Source organism: Nipponia nippon, unplaced genomic scaffold (assembly GCF_047370975.1).
Source record: "Nipponia nippon isolate SJK-2023a ecotype South Korea unplaced genomic scaffold, ASM4737097v1 scaffold_3, whole genome shotgun sequence".
Lineage (NCBI taxonomy): Eukaryota > Metazoa > Chordata > Aves > Pelecaniformes > Threskiornithidae > Nipponia > Nipponia nippon.
The window spans coordinates 100,872,720-100,889,371 of record NW_028262347.1 but is presented as its reverse complement, the minus strand read 5'-3'; the positions used below and the strand labels follow the sequence as shown (position 1 = coordinate 100,889,371).

Below are 16,652 nucleotides of genomic sequence, written 5' to 3'. Positions count from 1 at the left end.
TCAAGAATCACAGTTCACATTTTATTAATTTATACAACAACACTAACTCATATTGGCTTGCATGGTTGTATAAAGGGACAAAATTTGACCACCTCTGCCTTTTATTCTATTTACTTACTCTTTGCAATGTTTTTCATATGGGTAGATTTCTGGTATACATTTGCTAATCCAAACAATACAAAAATTGCAGTACAGTATGGTATTTCCATCTTTTACCGAGACTATGCAAGAGTCCCAATTCCTTTATTAATACACCAATGATAACATTCTATGCTATAAAAAGAATAGACTATCGAAATAAACTTTACAGGTGTAAAGTTGTTGTTTTTTTTTTTTTTTTTGCTTAACATATCATTTGTTGTGCAATCTATCTTTCTTTCTTTAAGTGTTTATAGAACCTTAATCTTTCTGAGCTGATTTTCTTTTTGTTCAGTTTGGTGCCAAAGAGAACATAAAAGATTCCATATGCGATTACATCGCTAAAACCAAAAGGAAAATATTAGGAACAAACATAATATTTTGAGGTTTCTTAGTTTGTTTTACCTCTAATACTGGGCAGACCGCTTACACAAATCATTTTGCTGTAAAGTAACACATAATGAGTTAAATGTGTGCAGTGTCACCATCAATCATGTTCATTTGTGTTTGACTGACCAAACATCTATGGCACATTAAATCACTTTCTAATCACATTACGAAGGAGGAGTAAAAAACACACATTTCAAACTTTCTTTAAAAACAATACAGAAGTTTCAGTACATTTTCCTGGCAATCTCCTAACTTGTGGGAGAATCCACTAATACCATTTGCCCAAGGAATTTTGAAGGTCTGACGGTACTTAAATTCAGTGCTCTAAATGAAAAGGGGTGGAATTTCTTTTAGGGAATGGACATCTTTCTTTTCAATAGAGTCCTCTTTAACAATTCCAATCTATGTAGCTGCTCTCCTACAATATAGTGTTGATTCACAGACACCACTGAGTAATAGTTTTCTCTTTCAAATACAGTTTTAAGAGTGAGACAGTTTGGAGAAAGAACATCCTTTCAGCTAAATAACAAAACAAACCTTTTGCTGTCACCAACTGAGTTGGATTCTTATGAAGAAATATGTCTCAGTTCTTGTACGTTTATTTTGCTTTAGATTGTAATATACTCAGAGATCTTTGGAAATGACGATATGTATTTTACTTGCCTGGACAATTCATTCTTAGTTAAGTAGCAGACATCTTTTTAACCAATACTAACAGTCTTGCATTCTCCCAACTCACTATTTGACAGCATTTTTTCTCACAGTGCCATCTGAAGATGACATCTGAAGTAACACAAGTTAAGGTTTGTCTGCATCCTATTCTGTTTCTAACTGTATATAAACACAGATACAAGAGCAAAACTGACATTGACAGCTTCCTCCAAATCAAAATCATTGCTATTTTAATGCTCATTCTGTGTATATAGAAATACTCAGATATAATGAGTAGTGCCTTGCAAAGCTGAGCCTTCAGCTTACAACTGTTCATCAGTGAGATAGTCCAACCTGTCACTGTACTGAAATTATTATAAGAATATCTTATAAAATAAGAAATTACAGGATTGAAGGTGGGTAAGATAATGGCATAAGTCATTATCTTAGATATATTTTCTGAAAAGATGATACCTTTACATTTGCACTTTTTGACTTGTTTAAGTGTTTTAACTACAAATCTAGGCCTTAAATGTGTCTCTCTCTGGTACAGTTCCTGCATAGTCAGATATCTGTACACTTTACAACTTTCTGAATCTCTCAATTTTCTCACTGCAAGTTTAAATTCAGTATTAAAATAACTTGCATTAAGACTGGGGCTTCTGAAGATATGCATATATTTGGATCTCCTTAAGAGAAAACTGATCCCTTCTGATTTTGGAAAGAGAGAAGCTGAGCAAAAGTTTCAGGCCTACTTCTGATTTCAAGAGCAAGTTTACACAACAGGTTGCCTCAGTAATTTGGATACGTTAGCGTGACTGTTACAAATGTTTGAGACTCCTGAGAGTGTTGGGTTACCACACCAGACAAGAGTGAGGCAGATCAAAATGACCAGCAAGAAGAATGAAGTTCATAAGACATATAGTTTTCTTTTGGGATATAAGTAGAAAGGATTAATATCAAAGCGACCATATGCTGATGAGTCATATACAGTTCCCAAGTTTGGCTTTAGTAAAAAGTAAAGCTTTTTTTTTTTTTTCCCCCAGAACATGAATAAAGATGCAAACATGGTAACTGCAGACAGTAAAGTGCAGAGCCCAGGCTTGTTTCCATGTTGAAAAATGGCATTTTTTTTGACTATATGTCATAGTCTGGAATATTTTTGACACACAGGAGTCTGCTGTCTCCAATTTTTTGGAGGTCTCCAAAGGATACCTTAATAAGAATTTCAGGACTTCATAAGAAGTAAATAAAGACTCACTGCCCTGCACTGACATGTGCACCGCCATGAGAACAGTCTTGGCTTTCTCACCTGAGGACATTAGGCTTTTTTTTTTTTTTTGCTTATTTGCACAATGGACTTGAAGTGGACCATGGCCTACCAGTGTTTTCTGTCCCATTAATAACATTCATGAAATTGGAAACTGACTATCCTTTATGTTTGGAATCAGTGTCCCAGAAAGGCACAAGGAAGGAAGCATTGATTGCTTCAATCAAGGCCTTGGTCCAGTGAACTAGTACAGCTGCCATAGAAGGCTAGGAATAACTGGGTTAAAATTTTGCCACGTAAGTCCAAAAGAGCTCTTTAAACAAGGAGAAACAAATACACAAATGATGTTGTAGGAAGTTCAAGCTTCAGTTCCAACACATGTTCCTTATTTACTCTCACAGTCAGAGGTCCACTAGCCGCTTGATTTTTCTGGACACTTTGTTGCTATATGGGATATACATAAATCATATTTTTGTTTTAGCAGCAGGGGCTTTTCTCATAGATAAATATGTAGTTTGTCTAAAACAAAGCAAGACACAAAACACCAGAAATATCTCCCTAGAAATGGATGATGCTTTGAACAATCATTTAAAGGCCAAACACTTGCTGAATAAAAATAAAAACATAACGTGACAGAACCTGGCTCATTGCCCAATTTGCAGCAGAGAACTTTTGTATGTAAGTGTGCACTGGGGTTTTTTTTTGCCTTACAAAATCTATTAATGTGTTCCTATCTGTTTCATATTTGAGCCATGTTCTCTGCTCAGCTCTCTGACAAACTGAATTGCAGACTAATATATTCTAATGAGGCAAGACGTTACCTTTATGAATGACCTCATAGAGAAGAGGTTGGCTAACATTGTTGACAGGCCTGGTGCCAGGCAGCTCTGGGCTATGAAACCCAGCTTGAGCTCAGCAAGACAGATTGCATCATCCCCTTCTTTCCAGTTCCAGCTTGGGATATTTAGCAGATGAGCCTGGAAAACAAAGAAACAAACAAACAAAAAAAAACCCAAACTGGTGAAGAACCAGAAATACTTTCTGAAATAGAGTACAGTATTGAAGGAGATAGCAGTGAATGATTTTCTTTGTTACTGGCTTGACTTTTTCTGAGTAGGCAGAAGCACTCTGAGTATTTTAGAGCTGCTAAGTCTATGCTAAGAAATGTTCCAGTCTTACCTATTATAGCCAAAATATCACATTTCTCAAGCCATATTCTGGCTGTGATACTCTGCCAGGCCCATCCTCACACCTGAATGAACTACAGAATGTTGTAAAGTTTTCCTTCCCTTCTGTGTATTCCTTTTACAGCACTTTGAGCTACTCTCTGACTGATAGGGCACATATATAATATACAAGAATCTAATATAACTTAGATTACAATGTGTGTGAAGCTGCAACTTTTGTAAGACATTGTCATTTAATAAGGTATACAACATCATCTGTCTTTTCTATTTCATTCCTTCCACCCTGCAGGATAGCACTTGACTTACCGAAAATCCAAACTTTTTCCTAAGACTGCTAATTATAAGGATACAATAAAGAAAATAGCTGATCAAGACAGACCTCCAGTATTGACATTGGTCAGTTAGATAGGTATTAATATTGTACAGTTATTGGCATAACTCTATCAGATTCTTTCTTCCATCTGCCTTATAGAAATGCATAGACATAAGGAAACACAGAGGCCTTCATGTTTATTTCCCTTCGTAAGTTAATATTACAGTTCAGAGCTGTGATAAAAGCTATTCTTGAAGATGCATTCATTGAAAATACAACGGAAAAATGCAGTATTTAAAAGATCATCCCCTCTGAAGCTGTTTGAAGCAGAGAAACACCTTGCTTTTGTTCTATAAAAAGACAGGCTCCTTCCATTCACATACATGAAGAGGACATCACAAGCAACAGTAATTGCTCTTGTTCTAGCCAACATTTACAGGTATAAGGAGTTGTTAGCAGTCAAACCTCCAGAGTACCAGGATTATTGTATTTCATTGAAGGTCTGCTCAGTCAAGCTTTTTCTCCAACATGGGGCAGTGGTTGATGCTTTTAGAAATAATAAAAGAAGCAGGTCACACATGAGTAGTCTGTCCTCCGATATATTCTTCCTAGCCCTGTTAATCAGCAGTTTATGGACTTCCTCATCTCAGGATTGAATGAATTAACTTCATTGCATTTAAAAGCCACAGATCTACCATCCAAAATTTGCCAAATTCCTTTCTAAAGCGGATTTATAATTTTGATCTCCACAATAATTTTAGGAACAAATTCCACAACTGAATTATGTTTTATATGAAAAAACACTTAATTTTATTTTGTACCTGCTACTTAGCAATTTCAGGTCTACATTGTCATGCAAGAAACACAAAAATCACAATAAATCTCCAATAAAACAATAATAATATGCATTTTTTTATAAGTATCCACAAAGAACTGTCTTCAAATCACTTGCCTGGAGGTCACCAATTCATCTTGAGTAGCTCTACTGTAATAAGATGAGCAAAACTTATAGAAGCTGAGTGTTTAAAAGTTCATCTGGAATCAACAGCAACTATGGACACTGTAGCTTTGAGAATTAGACCTTAGGCAATTAATAAATGTCAGAGGATTTTGATAAGGTCCCTTGCATATATAAATAAAACTGAATTACCTTGTAACCGGATTACACGACAAGGCTTATTAGGACGTTTTTGTTTGGAAAGAAAAATACTATTAGTGGAGATAGAAAAATTGTGTAAGAGTGAATGCAACGTAGCAAAAAACTGGGGAGAGACACTGTTGGTTGACACATTACCTTATTGTGATACTGCAACATCTGAGTGATAATTCTGATCTTCGGATGATAATTCTTTATTGAAATAACTCTAAAAAATAAAAGAAAAAACAAAACTTTTAACTGGTAGGATATTTGGATAACATATCCCAATACTTTTACTTTACTCTGTTGTCAAGGCCCACAATTAAAAGTATACCCTCTCATTCATCTGGGTGTAAAGTGTACCTATTGAAGTCAGACCTATGCAATATTTACATCTAGTCAAATTCAGTTAATAACCATCAGCTAATACTAGGGAACATCAGGCTTCAGGAACTATTCAGTTGAATGGTTTACTCTTATGGAATTTGCAGAAAAAGAGACTTGTTTTAGCAGCTCTGTTCAGATACTGTACTCATTCTGTTAAGCAAATAATACACTTGCAATTATTATGTCATCTTCAGTAATTATCTTCATGTCTTGGAATCAACATAATTGATCAGGTTTTCCAATGATTAGTGTCTGAAAAGAATCCCTTTCTGCCCCACCACAGATTATTTATAGTTGCTAGACATTCATCATATTTAAACACCTTGAATAATGATTTTGTTTGACATAAATCCACATGCAAATTCATCTTAATTTTTACAGATTATTCCAAAGCTCAATATTGAAACACATATTTGAACTCTGAATTTATAAACTATGGGCTACTTCCATAATCTGCAGTTTGACTGCATTCTTAATTATTTAATGAGACTAAGATATACTCAACTGTGTACAGATTAAAAGCTGCTGGAAAGAAAATTGTTTGAGAAATTAGTGGATTGATAATGTGTTACAAAGAGGGGAACATACAATGTAAAAATCAAAAAAGCATTGAGCAAAATTAAAGAGAGAAACAGGTAAAAAAAATCCGTTCTATATATACAAACAAAGGTAGAAAAAGATAAAACGATCAAAACAAAAAAAATCTGAATTATTATGGAATCACCAGTCTCAAGACACTGAAAAGCCATAACTGTTTACACTAGTGTTTTGTAGGGTGTATCTTGCAAACTGCTGGTCTGGCTTGTGCTTTGAAGCATATCAAAGCGAGAGCACGAAACAGATAAAAAAAGTAGTATGCATGATTTTAATTTATGCTATCTTTTGGAAGAAGAAAACAAGTCTTCCTTCTAATTTTCCATTTCTTACTGAATTATTTAATGAAACATTCAATTTTTTTGAATTAAATTCATTTAAATGTGAGAAAACACAAGAGCATTCCACTCTCAAAATAACACTTTTGCATTTTATTATATTAAATGTATTAAATCTATTAAGAATGCACTAATCTGCAACTGGAATATTTTTAATGTATTTATGCAATTAATGTCAAAATAAAGTTGCTTGCATTGAAACTCAAAAGCATGTCTGGAAAATGAAATTAGGCATATTTAAGCGCTGCACCTTCCACAGACAGCCAGATCTCTTGCACCCAGTGAACTTCTTCCAAAGGAGTAATTTTTTTTTTTTTCTCTCCCCTTCCTTCAATTCACAGCATGCAAACATCTGACAGGCCAGTAAAATTGGTTCATAACACTATGTTAGAGAATTTTTAAGAAATCATTGACATTTTAATTTTAAAAAGTAGAGACTGGTCTCATTAAAACTAGGGTTGTATGAACAAAACAAAAAGTGGAATGGCTTAGCTTTGTTGTAATTCTAGCTGCTGTAATTCTGACTGACTCTTTCATCTTCTTCCTTCAGAGAATGTAAGGAGGAAAGCAGGACAAGATCTGATGATCCCTAATGTGGTCACTGCCTTGTCAATCAAAATAAGCAACATTTGGTCTTCAGTGCAAAAAAGGAAGATGGAGCTAGGAGACCACTGCATCACTACCATCATGGAGTGTATACCTTGCTTTCACCCAAGTAGTGTAATTACTGGTAGAAGCAGATATACCATGGAGCAATGAACTATGAAGTCATTAAGGGTCCTTCTTGTCCCATCGTGAACACCAGCCCATGCAGTACATCCACTCACATAACATATTGTTGGAACGACATAACTGCATTCTCTTTCCTCTCATTTCTATTGAGTGCATTCACCTATGAATACTTAAACCCTAGATCCTGCAAAATGACTAAGAGTACCAAAGCTTGTGTTCCAAGTGTCTCTTCTGACACACTCTTTCTAAAGCAGCTAAATTAAAACAGTTTAGGCAGGAATTTAGGGTATCCTCATCTCTGAACTTTTGAGACAATCTTGTAGTTTGTCCCCTAAAAAAAATCCTGCAATGTTCTTCAAGTGCAACAAATCACCAATAAAGCTGTGTGTGGCTACAGCCTATTTGGACACCAGAAGTTAGCTAATCAGAGTTAAGAATCAAAAATCTATTAAAAACTAATGAGTTTACCTCATAATATTGGAGGCATCTTCAGCATCTGGGTCAGCGCAGTATTTATTGGCAAGGATTAGGCACGCATCTGCTGACTCTATCTGAGACACCAAAGAAAAAGCAAACATAAATAGCAACCTCTCTTTCCAGCTCTTCTTTCATCATAAAGTATTACAGAATCCAACACTGCCATTATGAGTGTGAATGTCAGTTCTTAATACTGCTAATCAAAAATGTTACAAGGCTAACGTGAGTTAATGTTAGTGATGATAACAGCTCTCATATACCCATAGCGATTTCTTGAAACTTGCTTATGATACTCAGACCAGGTCAGTAGCTCAATTATTGACTCTTATGTTGTATCAGCTGAGGCATGAAGGTGTTAATGGACATATCTCTTATAACCAGATACTGAAATTTAGACCCCTAAATCCATAGGAAGTTCCTGTTGTATCAGTACAATGCTCCCACAAGTCCTGCAGCTTTGTTTGGGGATTTAAGTACCTTCCTATGAGAGACAGGAAGAGGCGGCTGAAATGATGATTTAGAATCTGAGCACCAGTTTTAGAAAGCATGAGGAGGAGAACTGATCTGTTCACAGGACCTCTATGTTCACACAAACCTTAGCTCTATTTAATTCAAAGCAGATGACAAAAGTATTTTTCACTGTATACAACCAAATACCAACACAAAGAAGGATGGAATACAGAACACAAAATACCAACAACACAATTTTGTGGTCTTAAATGGAACATTTTGTTCTGATGAACTGAAAAGGTGTGTGTTGGGCTACAAAAGGTTAAGCAATTTCTGCAGCCAAAATGGACAAAAGACAAGATTAATACTCCAGGAAGTGTTAACATTGCACTGAAATATTCTTGGCTTAAGTAGCTGGTTTACATTCCATTAAAAAAAAAAAAAGAAACATAAAAGAGTTAATGCTGTATCTGACAGCTTGCCATCTTTTTTTTTTATTTAAGTTTCATGCTTTGCTCTAAGAGTACAAAATAATTTACCATAGAGAATTCTAGACAATAAAACCATCTCATTTTAGCTACCAAAAATCTTAAATTGTATTTTTATTCCATGACTCTAGACAATAGAAAAAGGGTTTGACAGGTGAAAAATTATTTTCTAATCGTTCTGATGAAGGTAAGACAATAGCGTTTTGAGCAATTACTGTAATGTTCTATTATATCAAACATTAATGTAAAATAGACTCTTGAACTAAACCCGAATGAAAAATTCATAAAGAGTTCAATAGAATAGCAGACAATGTATCTTAAGTCACAGTGTTACTATAGCTTTGAAGATCTAAAGATATATGGAAAACAAGGTTTAGAAGGACAGATATTATAATTTATTAGGCAAGCTAATAGAGATGGAAAAACAATCTTTTGGGGTTACATAAAGAAGAGCTTTACTGTTTTTTTTTCTAAATAATGCAATGAGTACTTTAAAAAAAGTCAATTAGCAGGAAAACAGAACAACAAAGCTGTTACCTTCACTCTCGCCAGGTCATGGGGATTAAGGACTGAACCCTGATAAAATTCCACCTGAGTGAAGTGTCGTTTAAAAAGAGCTTCCAGCTCAAGGTTAGGGGAGATACTGCATCGGGAAGAGAAAGAAAACACAAGAGCAAATGAGAAGTCAGCTTCCATAACTGCACTATTTCCTTCATTTATAAACCAACCCGTTTATTTATCTTAGGTATTCAGACTTCTGCTGATGCTTTTCCTGTGGTGTGGAAACAGTGTACAGTACTTAAAAGGCAAATACTATACTGCTTTCACTTCCTTACTTCTGCCTACAGAGCTTCTGGCCCTCTTCATGGTGCTACTCTGAACATTCATCTTTTGTCAGTTTCTCACAGACGTGAATCCAGAAGAATTGGTACAAACATTTGAAAACATGCTCACACAGCATTCTCCACAGAAACTGTCTACTAAGACAATCATCCTCTGCATGATGAGGATGTCCCCACCGGTCTCAAAACAGCCAACTGCATCAGAGAGCTCAATGCAAAATCACTGAAAGCCAGAAAAAAAACCCTATAGGGACCCTGTGGCCTGTATGAGCTACAACTAAAACAAACATAATTATGCTGTGACTTTCTGTCTCATTTCATTTTTCCATAAATAGAAAAAAATAAATAGATCACAGCCTATTATATAATGGGGCACCAATCTTGTAAATACCTTTTCTAGATGCCACTCATTAAAACAGAAGGGATTTAATAGCTACATAGTAAGTGCATGAGATCTTTGTCATGTCACACGCTAAATTTAATAAGAAAATAAAACAGATACATGCAAACATTTGTCTGTGAAGGTACGGAAGAAAGCAGGCACAAACAAGTAGCCAGGTGCTAAACTCCCTTCATGTGCATATACAGTTTCCTGATTCCTATCACCCTCTAATTTCACTGTGGAAAGCTGGATATCTGCTTTCCTCTGACAGTCAATTCTTATTACTTAGAGAGGGGAAACAAGCAAACAAACAATGTAGTTACTTGAAGATATAATCTTCAGTTCAATTTGAAAGGACTAGATAAAAAAATTGTGCAAGTGCGGCTGATTCTTAGTTTTTCAGCTTCCTTTGTTGAATCATCATAAAGGATTCTTTAACTTTTTAATCATTTTATTTGACAAGAAGTGCAGAACTTGCTGCTAAATGCAAAAATATTACTCATTCATAGCTTGCAACACTTCTTAACAGATGCCATTCCAGAGCAGAAAAGACCTATTCTATTTCTAGCAGCTTCTCCCATAGGCATGCCTATTTGATGTTGTATTACATGTAATGCAGAGCCTGCAACAAACAGCAACCACCTTAAGACACATTTCCAAATTCCCACATCAGAAAAATGCAAGAGACTATGTGTGTGTAGGTATGTACATATGGGTAAAAAAGCAGTACTAATTATCACCATGACAAGAATTTGTTTTCTATCTTCACTATATCTGTAATGTATCTCACTTATATTAAAACTACATCCACACCTACATTTTTCTTTTTATACATATTTTGCAATATTAAATAAGCATTTTTTTCCTAGCAAAATCAAAAGTGAAAATGTCTTTTCAGATAGCATAAGTTCATATGACATACAGTATTTTTCACTAACTTTACTGATTTTACCAATTTTGGTAGTTTCACTAGAAATATTTGCCGCTAAAGAAAATTCTCACATCTGTTTATTATTATTTCAATATTTTTTATTTCATAATTCCATTCCCACTTCAACTATGTGTTTAGCTATTTACCTCACAATTGATGTGATTGAGTCTGAAGTCTGTCTGCTTGAATCACTTATACTTAGCAATGGGTTATAAAACAGTTGCAGAAAACAACTCTTTTTTCAGAATACATCGTTAACACAAGTGATTGCAAACATTAATTTTATGCTTATTTGGAGCTTGAAAGATCCTCTATCTTCCCCAAAAAGATATGGCTTAATTTAATGAGTTTTAATAACATATGATAAGACTAATTTTGAAAGATTACTCACTTATGCAGAAAGACGATTTCTACGTTGACATCATCCCTATCCTTGTGCAGGAAGTCCTTCAGGAAGTTGGACACACTTTCAAGTGTTATGTGACCACAGACAACTATGTGCCTGTTACAGAAAAATCAGAGTTAATCTTGCAAAGAAGATAAAACAAGCAAGCAAGAAAGCAAAGGAAATTATAATTTATTGGCCAAAAAAGAGTATTAGTCTCTTCTTGATGTTTCTTTAGATCCTATTCCAGGAAGCCAGAGATGGAAAACATCAGTTGCAGAAGGTGCTTTGCAACTGCAAATACATATATACTCTCACTTGCAAAGACTCTTATTAACAAACCATTTGGCCAAGTTGTATTACACATCTAACAATAAGTGACATCATTTATATATATGTTTATACACTGTATTAACCAGTCCAACCAGTCCCCTTCAAAGTCATATTTCTTTATTTTACACATTTTTCTCCACATCTTTACCTCCTCTACTGAGATTTACTGTTTAAATTTTTGGTATATAACATAATGAGACAGCAAAACTCCTTAAAATGATTTGATATTTTTACACGGTTGAAAGCAGACACTTATGCCAATGAAGATAGTGCAAAGCTTGCCAATTATAGGCCATAAGCAGTAAAAAAGAAATCTTTTTCCTACCATAACTCCTACAAGTAAAATACTTTACAATAAGAAATCATTATTTATTGCACCATTGCAATAGATTGCTTAGAAAATCAAAGTTTGCACAGACTGTGATCACGAAGGTCTCTACTGCTCCATGTTTCCCTTAATACATGTATCTGACCATGTAAGATAGAACCAAAATATATACCTACATTCACATTCTTGAATTCTACATTTTAAATTCTGAGAGGCTGAAGAAAAGGCCTAGGAAATTGCACTCTTCCTGACTTAAGGGATCTTTGCTGCTTTATTATTGTAAAGCAAAGTCCAAACATTTGTGATTAGAATATCCCACATTGTCTCACAGTTTCCTTCATGGAACAAACTCAACCCCAGCTTCCATTACTGTCATGGGTTTAAGACAGATGACGATTTTGATATGCCTATTGCTAACGCTTCCAATTATCGCATTGCTCACAGAAGTCAGGAAAACGGACAAGGCGGTATAGACGCAATTCCTGAACTAACAGAAAGTCAACTTCATTACAGTCATATAGTCTGCGCACAAACGCTACAAACACAAAATTTCACAAACTTATTTGGCACTTGAACTGCCAAATGTGAAGCAAAGTAATTCCAAGGGTAAGAAGCAGACCGTCCAAGTCTCACCTACTTCATAACTGTTCTGTGGAAAACTCAGTAACGCAGAAACCTCATTGGCTGAAAACAACAAATAATAGGTGGCAGCAATGATTACTTATGCAATGCGCTATTATAAGAGGCTGTTCTTGCTTCATAATTTGATGCTTGATGAAATGTGTGTGAAAAGTGCACAGAACTCATTGGAAAAGGGATAATTATGCAGAACAAAAAAAAAAACAGTAATATGCATCACACAGTGAATATCACCATCATGTACTGTTACTTTTGCAGTGGTTCAGATGGTCACTAGAAAAGCAAAACACAATAAACCATTACACCAGTCCAGCACACCTTACGATATTGTTCTGCTATTACCACTTTTATAAATAGTGTAGCACAGAGTTTTAAAGCTTTGTTTAGAAATATGATAAACTGAAACACTCCTTTTGCATGAGTTCTTAGGGACAGCACCAGGACTCAGATGCAATTTTAGAAATAGCAGTAGCCAAAACTTCACTGGTTTCATTCTTTTTAACAGGCAAGAAATACATGCTTATATGAGACTCTGATCATGCTGTTTTGTATTTAACGTAGGACTCAATACTATGAACTTTTATTGCTAAACTAGCTAGTCAGAGTATCTGCTTTGGCTTCAGTAAGATTTTGCTCAATTTTAACTTAAGCTTTTGGTGCAGCAGGTGTACAGAGCACCGAGTTCTCAGATTGTAAACACTTAAAAAACACAAAACTCGCTGAGTTAAAGCTTTCGTGTTTTATGAAGTGGTAAGCACAATACCAGAAAACAAGACATAAAATATATTAGCTCATCCTTTTTTGGTGCAAGGTGTCCTTACAAGGTCTCCTCTGGAATCTTTGCAGCTTGGCAGAGTCTGCAGCAGCCTCTGTGCTGGATAAAACCATGCCTATATTCCCCCCTTCAGCACCACTCTTCCTCAGTTTCCCCAGTGGTCAATTGCCTGAGCTGCCAGCACTGTGTGTGCATGTGTTATTGCACTCACAGTTAGGTCAGGATAATAACCTTCAACACAGAAGCATAAAATATGATTTCAAGCACTAAGATTCACTCCCCACCAAATGGATGAATCTCCATCCAATATATCAATGTAAATGGAAAACCTCAAGAAATTTCAGATTCTGAAGAGATGTTTAAAATCTGAGTAGTTTACTAAATCTAAGTTCTGAACAGACTGTTTGATACACTACATTACACTAACATATTGGGAAGTTCTAGCTGCCTAGTGGTATTCAGCACTTTTGCTGAGTGTAAACCCATCTAGCACCAAAAACCACAAAGGCCCAAGAAAATGATAAGTAGCAGCTAAAAATATTCATTTGTATCCCTTATACAGTCTGTACATGTTTTCCAAGATGACTAATTTTAAACTATGGGTATTATTTTCTTCAAACATTTCCATCTATTACCAATTAAGAAATTGAATTTTCCATTTGCATAGTTGATGCATTATTTTTAATAATATAAATAATCTCTGCTTTGTACAGATCCTGTGCTGTTAGCTTTAGCAGGGTCTCTTCCTGAATGCTCTTGTGCTACACTGCATTCCCATGCAGAAAGTTTACTTCCTTCCTGGGAGATTTCACTTCATATGGGTTCTTTTCTGTCATTAAGTAGAGTCCACATTTTAAAAATATGAGTAAACTGAAAAGAAAAGCTACAAGCCAGATAGAGCGTACAACCCAAATTACTCTATTGCAGAAGAAATTTTCATAGGATCATAAGATTACAAGATAATTCAGGCTGGAAAAGACCCCCAAAGGTTATCTACTCCAAAAACCTCTCCGCTAAAAGCAGATGCATTTGGTAAAATAATTTAATCCTGTTATGAGTCTCATTCAGTAGGGTTTCATAGCAATCTGCTCCAGTGAAAATAAAACATTTGGCTGTCAAATACTCTTGCATTTGAGCATCACGACTGATTCTTTTGAAAGTGTCAGAAGGCATCTGCACCATGGTTTCATTTTAGCGCTCTCTGATTTGGGGCTGGACATGATCTATTCTATGCTTCTTTGCTGTTCTTCTATAGTGCAAGACCGTGTCCTGAGCAGTGATTGCAACAAAACCTCCTGGTTTTCAAACAATATTTTCTGATGAGACACTTGCATTAATTTTTGGTTGAAAAATCCTCAAAAAACCCTCCTTTTAACATAAATTATATTTTTGCTTAGAAGTAGAAGAAATTGAAAACAGATTTCCTACTTGCCCAGAGAGAGTTATTGGGTACATTATTTACGAAAACTTGGATAGCTTCTAATGTTCCAATCTGTCCTGTATATGATTTGAAGATTTATAACTTCCTCTGTTTCAATAACCATTCCCTTCCCATGTACCACTCTTTTTTTTTTTTCCACACACCAAGAGTTTAAGTAAAGCCAACATACTGGATATCTTTTGCTTTCAGCTAGAGTTGGTTGGTAGGAAAATATTGTATCAATAATTTTGGGTCAACAGAAATGTCTAACCTCTGCATTAAGCTCTTGTTTATGAAAAACCTCAAAAGTAATACAGTATTCAGCTAAATTATTATTATTTCCTTTTTTTTTCATTTTTTAAAAATGAAATTTAGATATTCCCTTACAATACTGAAAACCATGATTCGGGAATTTAGACATTTTTATTGCTGATAAATATTCAGGAGGATTAAGGTTTCTGTTAAGTAATGGTTGTCACTGGTATCATATATCAGAGGTGAAACTGGTTTAATATACCAATGGGAACCCATATTACACGACTGTGATGCTGCAAAAAGAATCTTTTACAGAGAATCTAAAGCTTATCAGGGGCCATATTCTATCAACCAATAAAGCCAGACTGATCCATTCTCTCCCATATGTACTTATTCTCAAAATTAATTACAGTGACCATATATGAAAAAATAGTACATTTCTACACAGTTGATTTCAACTGCGGTTCTACACAGTTGAAATTCTCTACACTACCTAAATTTTTTTGCACTCAAGTATCGACATAATGATAGGTTTGGTAAAGATACACTAGCTTCTTATAAAGCAAACAAAAATGGTGATAAAAGGCCCAAAGCTACCACAGATACAAACAGGTTCAAGAAGAAAAAAATGAAATAAGCAAAAGCTAAAACATCTAGAATTCTGTCATAAGATAATTGAGAACATACACTTAATCCATGTAAATAGCACTGTAAATGAAAACAGATCCACTGTGAATAGGATTCTTCAAAAAGGATCTCTGCATGGTTCTTCCTTCAGAGGACACAATACAAAAAGTAGATCTTTTGCCTGTTTATTTTAAAAGAAATTATATCCATTTTATTGGAACAAGTATAAAGAACTTGAAAAAACTCACTCTAACTAGTCTGTCATAATAAATCAAAGATAAATACAAAATTCTATTCAGCATTCAATTGAATACATGGTGTTCACTTGTCAAGTAACTAAATGAAGTGTGGCACATATTGATCTAGGTGTCTCTATAAAACTATATTTATATCAAATACATATGCTCAAATCTCTTTATGGTCTTTCTGCTTAGTGTTCTGATCATGCCTTCATCTATCAACCATCTAAATTCTTTCTTTGTATACCAGTAGCAGGCTGCTGTGGTCGAAGTAAACAGGTTCTTTTAAAGTCTAACTGGTTTTCCTCAACAAAGGATGGGTCTCAGTCACTTTTTCTTATTAAAAGTCAATAAATGTCAAAAGAGACTGTTCATATGGTCTTCTTGTTTATCTATTAGTGGTATGCGTTCTTTAAATAGACCAGTTTACAGTACATTTCTAGCTGCTTGTCTAACTATGATTTACCTAACGTTATTCAAGATTCTATTAACTCACTTCAATTAAGTGAAAACATTATGCATGTGCTTATATGTGTCTCTCTTATTTGGTTAAACACGTGCCTTATTTTAATATAAACTCCCCTCTACGGATTAATACAGATAGAGTAATAGCTGCTGTACAGTCATGATTTCATGTGTTTTTCTTTTTTCACAGAAGACTTGAACCCAAGGATGGTCCTCTAAGGACCACTTATTTAGCTAATGTGTATAGTGAGCCAGAACAATATGTTACAATATCTTAACCATTAAAAAACCCTTGCCTATGTATTGCATATATGACAAAAGCAAAGACTGAGAATGACTCATCTAGAATGGACACTTCTGGACCAAAAAAAGTTACACCAGATTGGTTTTTAAAAACTAACACTAGCATGTATGAAACTAGAAAGTGTTACTCCCAAACTTGCCTTTTTGCATTAGTCATTCATATCTGTGAAGACAG

The 16,652-nt window shown here is 34.9% G+C and overlaps 1 protein-coding gene across 22 annotated transcripts in view; it reads right to left on the bottom strand.

The window, feature by feature from the left end:
- The window catches only part of KCNMA1 (potassium calcium-activated channel subfamily M alpha 1), a 523,932-nt gene that overhangs the window by 146,149 nt on the left and 361,131 nt on the right, over nt 1-16,652 (bottom strand). For all 22 annotated transcript variants that reach the window (XM_087767664.1, XM_087767663.1, XM_087767665.1 and 19 more), the window contains 5 exons: nt 11,100-11,210; nt 9,091-9,196; nt 7,607-7,689; nt 5,244-5,313; nt 3,271-3,426 (listed from right to left, as the gene is read on the bottom strand). In XM_087767664.1, the coding sequence (XP_087623790.1) occupies nt 3,271-3,426; nt 5,244-5,313; nt 7,607-7,689; nt 9,091-9,196; nt 11,100-11,210 (526 nt within the window). The remainder of the gene's footprint in view (nt 1-3,270; nt 3,427-5,243; nt 5,314-7,606; nt 7,690-9,090; nt 9,197-11,099; nt 11,211-16,652) is intronic.